This window comes from Macrotis lagotis, chromosome 8 (assembly GCF_037893015.1).
Source record: "Macrotis lagotis isolate mMagLag1 chromosome 8, bilby.v1.9.chrom.fasta, whole genome shotgun sequence".
In the NCBI taxonomy this organism is placed as follows: Eukaryota; Metazoa; Chordata; class Mammalia; order Peramelemorphia; family Peramelidae; genus Macrotis; species Macrotis lagotis.
Genome location: NC_133665.1, coordinates 101,876,194 through 101,886,451, shown reverse-complemented (window position 1 = coordinate 101,886,451; position 10,258 = coordinate 101,876,194). Strand labels below are relative to the sequence as shown.

The 10,258-nt window shown below is 47.2% G+C and overlaps 1 protein-coding gene across 1 annotated transcript in view; it reads right to left on the bottom strand.

The window, feature by feature from the left end:
• Window positions 1-2,567: 2,567 nt before the first annotated feature.
• WNT3A (Wnt family member 3A) overlaps window positions 2,568-10,258 on the bottom strand; it is a 94,723-nt gene continuing 87,032 nt past the window's right edge. The window contains exons 3-4 of the mRNA XM_074196039.1: window positions 7,139-7,404; window positions 2,568-3,047 (exon numbers count right to left, since the gene is read on the bottom strand). Coding sequence (XP_074052140.1) covers window positions 2,568-3,047; window positions 7,139-7,404 — 746 coding nt within the window. The remainder of the gene's footprint in view (window positions 3,048-7,138; window positions 7,405-10,258) is intronic.

Sequence of the window (10,258 nt, the reverse complement as noted above, 5' to 3'; positions counted from 1 at the left end):
CAGGATCAAAGTAGAAAAGGAAGAGAAGAAATGACAGAGCTGGAATATATAGGCATGTACAAACATGTACACATAAAGGCTTCCTCTCTTTCCCCTGGGATCCATGATGGGCTTGACTTTTAGACTATCCCACTGAACCTGATGACCTCTCCAAGAACAGAATTGGAGGTGGTGAGGGATCAGTGGAGGCATGGAGGAAATACTGCAGGGATGGAAAATCAGAATAATTCCATTTCAGAAGTCTTAGCTTGGTGGCTCCCCATGCTGAGTGCAATCCACCAAGTTGTTTTAGGGGATTGGAAGAGGAAGGGAGACCCTGCCTCACACCAAATCTGCCTTTAATGAGGAATAACTGAATTGGAAAGGGATTGCATGGTCCTGAGTTGATGACTTTGGGCAGATAATCAGTTGGCAAGTTCTCTTTCTCCTCTCTTTGGAAGTGGTTCTATAGAAATTGAAAAGTATCTGGGGCAGGGAAAGTAGAAAGACTTTGAAGGAAGGACAAGGGAAATTTTCTAGGTAGCCATGTAATGAGTGGGTATGATCTTTACAGTTGGGGTTCAGAGAATGCTAGAATAGGGGAAACAATCCCTACAACCCTATCAACTGTGGTAGCCATTGTGAGTCATATTTCTTTTTTGGGAAAACTAGGAATGACTAAGGAGACCTGTGCCAACCCTAGAATCCAATTTCCATTTGTTTTTAGGAGAGGTACATAGAGCCACATCTTGGCTCTTCAAAAAAATCAGAATTCCACATCCCAAAAAGACCAAACAGAAATCTTTCTGTGATGGGCATGCTTCAACCTTGGAACCCATTCCTGCCCCAGTGACTACAGAGGAAGCCTTCCTCTACCTTCCCAAATGGCAGACCATGAAAGGCATCGGAAGGGCACATGTGTGAGCATGAGTTTGCACAGAGTGTGTTCTGTGAGAATGAATGGAGATGTAGTTCTACAAGCCAACTGGCATGACTCCTTGCCCAGCTGAAGATGACCAATGCTACGAGTAGTCTGAATGTGGGTGAAAGTTGGTGGTTTCTTCTGGTAATCCTGGTGGGGAACTGGGGTTGCAATCCCAGCTGGTCCACACTTCTGTCCAGTCTTGCTTTGGAATTACAGCATCTCAGAGTTGGGATCTTAGAGCTAGCTGGGACGTGCCTCAGAGGGCATCTGGGTCAGCAGTGAATCGAACAGACATTTTCTTTATAACAACAAATGATTCACCAGCAGTGTTTCTGAACTCTTTCTCCCAATTCTTCCCCAAAATGCATATAAATTGACATCTTCACCCTAGTCCAACCCTCTTGCCTGCTCAGAGAGTACCAGAGCTGGTTCCAAGCCATCTGGTTCATAGCTGAAAAGGACTGTCCTCTATGACATCTGACAAGTAGTCACCATTTGGAGACTTCCACTGAGGTAGGCCATTCCCCTTATGGAGAGTTCTAATGATTAGGAAGTTTTCCCTTGTTTTGAGGTGAAATCTGCCTTTCTTGCAACTCTCCTCTCCACACTCCCTCTTTTATTTCTCACCCCCCCCCCCCCCCCCCCCGCTCCTAATCCTGACTTCTGGGGATAAGCAAAACAAATTGGAAAAGGATATGACTTTGTGGACATGGACCTTGGGCAGTACCAACCTTCTGAGTATCACTCTCTACCATCCTCACCCCATAACTTACACAATAGAGAGCCTATTCACCAACCCTTGGGAACTTTGATCTTTTCTGGGGGAAGGGGACCTTTGATCTTATCAGAGATAGAGGGGTGGAAACTATAGCAATAAGAGATCAGGGCAAGTTTCTCCTCTGGAGAAGTCCTACAGGATCCTGCCCCTTACCTGTTAATGTAGACCAATCCACTAAGATCTCTGCCTTCTTTTCTTTCTTTCTTTCCCCCAGCTCCCAAAGAAAGTGAGGCAATTGTGATAAAATGGAAGGATGCTGGATTTTGAGTTAGAGGGCCTCGATTCAAGTCCTGACTACTGTTTATGAACAAGTCACTTCCTTTCTCTGGCCTCAGTTTCCTCCTCTGCAAAAAGGGGTGGTGGTGGTTCTGGATGGTCCCTTCCAGCTCTAAATCCTATGATCCTACTTTTTCCCTATGAAGGATCCTATTATATCAGGATCTCAGGTTTACGTAACTTGATGCTTTTCACCAAGAAGCCACCTCTCAGTGCTCCCAGGCAGCGAGCTCTCTGAGACTCTAAGTCACACCAGTGGAGGGGAGTTTCCACACCAGGACACAGTCCGGATGACACCCCCACCCCCATCCCCAACAAGAACCACAACAAAAATACTTTCCGGAGCGCCCTCATGCCCGATTTGAAAATACAGAGTGTGGCCGCACAAAGCGGGAGTCTGAAGACCCGGGTTTGAATCCCTTACTACCTGCAGGACCCTCCCCTCTCTGGGCCTCAGTTTCCCCCTCCTGTCCAATGCCAGACGGAGGTCCGGTCTAGCTGGAGAGCCTCGGGGGGCCCTGGGGTGGGGAGGGGCGGGCGGGGGGTCCGGGGGTCCACGCTCCCGGGGGGGGGTCTTCTCCAGGGCCCTCCCCCGCTGCCCACGCGGGCCTATTTGCACGTGTGGACGTCGTAGACCCGGGTGCACTCCTGGCAGCTGACGTAGCAGCACCAGTGGAAGACGCAGTGGCACTTTTCGCGGCGCTTCTCGGTCCGCGTGTTGTGGCCGCGGCCGCAGCAGAGCAGGTCGCAGCCGTCGATGCCGTGCGAGGACACGTTGCAGGCGCGGTCCCGCGTGCCGAAGGAGCCGGTCTCCGGGTTGGGCTCGCAGAAGTTGGGCGAGCTCTCGTAGTAGACCAGGTCCCGGTCCGTGGGGGCCTTGAAGTAGTTGTAGCGGGGCCGCAGGGTCTCCACCCAGCCCCGCGACTCGCGGTGCTTCTCCACCACCATCTCCGAGGCGCTGTCGTACTTGTCCTTCAGGTAGTCGCCCACCGCGCGGAAGTCGGGCTGGGACCACCAGCAGGTCTTCACCTCGCAGCTGCCCGACAGGCCGTGGCACTTACACTTCAGGTGCATGTGGTCGATGATGGCCTGGAAGAGGAGGAAGGCGAGGCCTCAGGGGCTGGGGGCCCCCCGGGTCGTGGGGGGGAGAGGGGAGTGCGGTCACCGGTCAGTGAGGGGGAAAGTGTGGGGTCTGGCCAGGAGGGAGCCTGGGGGAGGAGTGTGGTCAGGATGGGGAGTGTGGCCACGCGGGGTCGTGGGGAGGGGGTGCAGAAGAGTCATAGGACATCTATACTGGAGGTCAGCGAGCTGAACGGGGCCCAAGAGACCAATGAATCTAACCCCCTCGTCTTCCAGATGAGGAAACTGTGGTGCAGGGTGAAGAAGGTCCTGCTTGCAGTAAACAGATGGGTGAGGATTGGAAGCCGGGGTGTCTGACTCTGGTCAGACCTCTTTCTGTCTCTGCCTTAGTGGGATGGTGGCAGAGCAGAATGGCAGCCTGACCATAGCAGAGTTTGGAAGGTGCATGGGCTGTCTGAGACCTCTAAACCAATGCAAAGGGGGCAGGACAGAGGGCTCCAAAGACCTTCCTTTTCTTACCTTTGGTAAAGCAACGGAAAGAGGGCTGGATAGGGCTTGAAGACCTGCCCTATGTTCACTTGGACAAAACACTTCCCCCTCCCTGGGCCTCAGTTTTCTCCTTTGCCAGATGAGCTCTTGGGGCCCATCCAACTGTTATCCTATTTTCCACCTTTCCCTTGCAGTACTTTTCCCCCCAACTCCCTTGACTTTGTTCATGATCTCCCCACTCTGCCTGGCACCCTGTTCCAGGGGTAGAGCTTCCTAACAATGTCAACATTTTTTCTCCTGTCTGACCACAATCCTTGCTGTTTTATTTTAAGCCCCTTTCTTCTTCTCTGGGCCTGCAGGGACTTGGATCTTCCATCTAACCCATTCTGATTGCTCTTTCACTGCTGCCTACAGACATACTCAGGTTTTCCCTTTCTTTCCCTTGACCCTGATATTCCCTGCAGCTACTGCTGTATCCTCCTCCCATTCCTCACTAAACTCTTAGAAAGTGCTGTTTATACTTGCTGCCTCTCCATCTTTGACACCCACTCACCTTTCAGCCCCTTGCAATTTGTTCCCCTGTTTCCCTCCTGGAGACACCTCAGGATCACCTTTGACTCTTTCTTCTCTTACCACCCAACAGCCAAGCTGTCACCACGTCCTGTTGCTTCCAGCCCTGCAGCATCTTTTAGATCACCATCCTACTCTCACTCTTTCTGGCCCCTGGACTATGGTAACAGCCTTCCAACAGGTCTCCCTGCCTTTAGCCTCTCCCCATTTGGTCAATCCTGCACACAGTTGCCAGATGAATCTTTGTCAACATTGTTGTTTTGTTTGTCCTCCATTCTTAAAGGAAACCATGACATCAGGGAAGTGATGACGTGACATGTATGTGAATTGGATTTGAGTGAGGGCGGTGCTGTGCAAATGTCACCGGCTACTTATTTTCTTCTCCAAAGTTGATTATAGACCTTTTGATGCTCTCAGCTGTGTAAAGAATAAAGTCTAAACTCCTCAACTTGGCATTCAGGGCCCCAATCTGGTCTTGACTAATTTTTCCAATCTCTTCCTTCATATGCCCTATTGTCTAGTTCAGCTGTGTAACTCCTAGGGATCACAGACTTAAGAGAAAGTACCTCAAAGTCTGTTTAATCTAATCCTCTCTCCTCTGATACCTACCCCTGTTTTATAGATAGGGCAACTAGGTGATACAGTGGATAGAGCACTGGACTTGGATTCAGGAGGACAGGAGTTTGGATCTGGCCTCAGACACTTGCCTCTTACTAGCTATGTGACCTTGAGCAAGTCACTTAACCAAATGCCCCTCATCCAGGGCCATTTCCAGTCATGGATTCATATCTGTCACTGGACCCAGATGGCCCTGGAGGAGAAAGTGAGGCTGGTGACTTAGTACAGCAAATCCAATTCAAGTGCTTGTCATGGTATCACCTCCTCACAAACAATCACTTAATCTTTTTGAAAATGAAAGACAAAATTATTATTTTATAGATGAGCAAACTGAGACACAGAGATTTGTAAGAAGTTATATAGACAATAAATGGAAGAGGTAAGATTTGAACCCAGGTTCTTCTCACCCTACTCTTGTCCCTTCTATTCCTCTACCTCTTTCAGTGAGTTCAAGCTGATGCAACAGTTCATACATAAGTACATCTCAAACTTTCCTTTTCTGTAACTTTGCCCCTGCAGTTTGGAATATCTACATTGCTCTGCATACCCTTCAACTTCAGGTTCAGCACTTGCTGAGACATGACTATAGCTGCATGGTAGAATATAATGAGGGTTGTATTTGATGTCAGAAGGACCTGAGTTCAAATCCTGCCTCAACCACTTGCTGGTTTGAGTTATTGTAGGAAAAAACCCTTAAGCTCTATAAAATGTGAAGTAGAGGGAAGGAGAACTGAACTCAATCATTCCTAAGGTCCCCATTAGTTATAAATCTGATAATCCCCAGTTTCCTTACCTACATGGACCTTCTTTTGCTCTTTTATGAAATTAGGCTCAGGAGAAAGGGCTCATGATTTGAAATCAGAGGTCTAGAGAGATTGTGATAGGATGTCAAACCTCAGCTCTCTCATTCCCTTGGGCTAGTAATTTTATCTTTCTCTATTTATCTATCTCAGTGACTCATTTATAAAGTAGAGTGGGGATGAATAGACCCTATGGTCCCTTTCAGCTCAATGACCTTATGAACTTACACTTAGATTTAGGATTGTTTCCCTTCCAAGGATACACCATGATACTCCTTACTGGATGATAGCTTCTGGATAGTGAGATGGTGCCTTATTTCACCTTTCTAGGCTCCCCAGGACCCCATTGAATTATTTTATACACAAACAATCTCTTAATAACTGTTTGTTGAGTTGGGCACTTGTTCTGCTCTGGTAGGACAGAGGGTATGGGGGAGCCTCCTCTGAGAAACCTTTACTGACCACTTTAGCCTGTAGGACTTTCTTCCTCATGTGAACTCCAAGACATGAAGTCTAGGTAATTCTACCCTCTCTGATACATTGTCATACTACTTTTTTGTTTTATGGGTGGATGGTCATGGTTTTCCAACTAGACTGGGGGTTATCCGTCTGCTTCCTCTATTCCCCACCCCCATCCCCCCACTATTGAGGGCAGGTGCTCAATGAAGGCACTGATGTGATTTTTTTAATCCTTTAAAAGCCTTCTCAGAGATTTATTTAGCTGTATAATCCTGGGCAAGTCAAGTAACCTCTCTGAGATCCATGGAGTGGTGACCCATGCAGGAAGAACCAGGAGGCCGGTCCCTCCCTTAGTTTGGATGGGAATTCCAAAGCTAATTAAATTCAAGAGAGGAAACTTCCTGGAGAGAGCCCTGGGTGGTGGAGGGTGGGACTACACTCCAAAATCTTCCTGTCCCTCAAGTCACCTTTAGCTATAGCTGACCCAGGTCCTCCTTCATTCCTTCTTTCTTCCATTCACTCCACTATCCACAGGATAGTGAGTGGGAGAAAGAGGGATTTAGAACATGTTCAGTTTGTGGGAGGAGGTTGATATCTAGGTAGAGACTTGGCACCTCTGAGAGGTTGACAGTCCCAAGTCTAGACAGAGGAAATGCCAACTAATAACATGCCTGAAGAGAACACCCTTCCACTTTCTGCCTCCCGAGCAATGGAAACTCAGGGAGTTGAAAGGACACGGAGAAGACAGGAGAAAAAAAGAATTCACTGTTTTGAGGGGTCCTAAAGGAAGGTCCCTTGGGATAGGCCTCTGGCCCTGTAAGATTGAAGGGGTCAGATTAGGAAGGGACAGGGAAGGAGCAGAGAAGGGTGAAATACTTGGAGAGAAGCAAATATGGAAGGTGAGCACAAATGTGTGGTGGGGAACTGAGAGAAGAGTGAGTGCATAGGAGAGTGTTGAGGGGATTGAGGGAAGTAGGACTAGGGAAAAGGAGAGGACAGTGTTGGAAGTGGGAACTAATGGCAGGGGAGGGGGCAGGGGGAATCAGGGTGGACAAATGGGGAGCCAGGTGGAGGAGATTTGGGACGACAGAAGGAAACCGGGGAAATGGTTAAGTTGGGAGAGGAGGAGACTGGCCCAAGAGCTACCCCAAGGCCTCCACCTACCAGCCGCCCTGCCTCGTTGTTGTGGCGGTTCATGGCTGAGCGGGCATCAGGCCGGTTCTCTCGGGCATCAGCGAACTCTCGGGACACCATGCCGCCGAATTCCACGTCCTCGCTGCAGCCCCCCCACTTCCAGCCTTCACCTGGGGAACCCTTGTGGCGGGTGTCACAGCCACAGAGGGCAGCAGAACCCTCAGCACAGGAGCGGGTCACGGCGAAGGCCACACCAGCTGAGGCAATGGCGTGGACAAAGGCTGACTCCCTGGTGGCTGTGGAGGGGCAGAGAGAGACAGGGAGGTTGGGGCCTGATCCAGGGCTGATGAGGTAAGGGTGGATATGGGTATATTTGTGAGAAGAGTGAGATCAGGAGCTCCCAGTATCAGGCAACACAGATTTTTAGAAGTCATACCCAGGCCACCTTGCTTTCCATCTTTCCAAGCAGGTTTGAAGGGGAACTTGAATACAGTTCCACAAGGGGACAAAAAAAGAGGAACAGGAGGGCTTAATAGTGAGTTCTCCCCACACAAGTCCCCAACTGGTTCCTCTCCCCAAACCTGAGCAAAGCCCATCCTAAGTCCTATGAGAGATCTTCAGCCCCCCCCCCATAATGTCTAGATTTCTGGGAACCCAGACAGATCACAGCTCTTCACAGTTTTCACCTGGGTGAGGGCAGCCCCTTAGGCAGGGACAGGATTGTTGTTTTCAGTTATCTGAAGGGCTGTCATGTGGAAGAAAAATTAGATTATTCCACATGGCCCAGAGGGCAGAATTAGAAGGAATGGAGGGGAAGTTGCAGAAATGCAGACTTTGACTAATGTAAGGAAGAATTTCTTAACAATCAGAGTTGTCCTAGAGTAGAATGATGGTCATGCATTCCCCTTCTGCTGGAGGTCTTCAAATGAAGGGTGGATGGATGACCACTTGTCAGGGCCATGATTTAAGAAACCCCTGATTTGGGTGTAATTTGGACTAGATGCTTCTGAAGTCTCCATCAACACTGAGATTCTTATCCAGTCCTCTCATTTAGGTCAGATAGCCTAGGTCCAGCTTGGAGGAGAGCTCCTTTCCCCAATATCAGATACTTGGGTTTCTTAAACTTGGTGGGTTCAATGATCCTAACCACAGAAAAGAGATTTTTAAGTTAAAACTATGTTTGTTCAGTCTTCCTAAATCACAAAGACACAATCCAAGCCAAAAAGATGAAAGAAAGGATGTGATTTCATTTAGATTTATATTCAGGTTATGGGGCAGCTAGGTGGTGCGGTAGATAAAGAACTGGCCCTGGAGTCAGGAGTACCTGGGTTCAAATCTGGTCTCAGACACTTAATAATTACCTAGCTGTGTGGCCTTGAGCAAGCCACTTAACCCCATTTGCCTTGCAAAAAAAAACCTAAAAAAAAAGATTTAGATTCAGGTTAATTTTTAATGAATTAGGACATGACTATGGCAGATTCTAGCCTTACTTCCTCACCCATCTACACTTTCTGATTTCTTAATCTCTCATACTGAACTTGAAACTATTTTGTTCTTCATGAATAATGATTAGTTGGCATCCCCTCTGATTGAAACAAGTAACTATTGACTTCTCAGAGATCATACCAAGTCATCATCCAGATTCTCCACCCCTAGACTCCACTTCAAACTGAACACATTCTAACTTGAAACAAATACCTCCTCTCTAATTCTGATGTCTCTATTTTTGTTCATGACTCCATCATATTTCCACTCCCCATTGATTCAAAAATTCAGTCATCTGTAACTCTTCAGTCTCCTTCCATGCCACATCCAACCAGTCTTAGGATCTAAAGATGATAGATTTAGAGCTGGAATGGTCTTTAGAAACCATCTAGTTTAATCCTCCCATTTTATAGATGAGAAATTGAGAGTCAATGACATGGAATGATCAGGGTTGTACTACTAGGTGGGATTTGAGTGCAGGACTTCCAAGTCCAGTGTCTTATATCCCCTCCATCATTCTGGCTCATTAGTCTCTGTTGACTCTACTTCCACATTTGCTTTCCTCCTTTCCATTCTTGCTACCAGGACTCTAGGACAGAGAACCTCAGGATTGCTGTAAGAGTCTTTTAACTTGGTTTCTCTTTATTCTCTCCCTTCTCTAACTCAACTTTCATAGATTGATTTTTTAAAGCATGGGCTTGATCCTGCCATGCTTCTGCTAAAAATATGAAAAACAAAAACCAAAATATCTTTCAATGAATCCCTATTGCTTATGGGCTTAAATAAAAAAAAAAAGTTCTATTCTGGCCCCTGAAAATTTGAACTGACCTTTCCAGATTAATTACTCCCTTTTCCTGGATTGTGAGTTTCAGTCAAATTGGCTTCTTCCCTGTCTTCTGTTCTCATTCAGTCCTCTCTATATTTGTAGACTTATGGTGGGACCCCTATCTAGAATGGCCTGTTCCTCTCACTCCCACCTCCACTGGAACCTCCAGTTCCATCTTTCAAAATTTCTTTTCTTTCCACACTGTTCAGATATCACAATCTCTAGGAACCTTCTAATTTGAGCACTGACTTTTTTTTTTTAGGATTTTTGCAAGGCAAATGGGGTTAAGTGACTTGCCCAAGGCCACACAGCTAGGTAATTATTAAGTGTCTGAGGCTGGATTTGAACTCAGGTACTCCTGACTCCAGAGCCGGTGCTCTATCCACTGTGCCACCTAGCCGTCCTGAACACTGACTTCTAAAATCATTGGACCCTAATTTGAATTCCAGCTCTGCCACTTTTCACCTGGACTTGATGACTTTTAAAATTCTGAGTACTAGATCAGTGATCCTAGAAACTCTGACTGTCAATCATCTTTCTTTCTTCAAATTTTGCCTGGCATTTTGTGGGGATCACCTCTTTGAACTGAATACATCCTGCTTCATAAAAATATTGATGTATGTCTCAAGAAGCAGGAAAGGAAGGTATAGTAGATAACTAATCAAAATCAGGAACATCAGAGCTCAAGTTGAATTTCTGGCCATAATTCTGGTCTTTTGACCTTGGGTAAATCACAATCTCTCAATGTCTGAGTCAATCCTCAAACACATATAAGTGGCAGAGAAGATGCCAACCTACATTAGTAGAGTATCCTATTCTGGAAGTTCCCTAGCCAATGG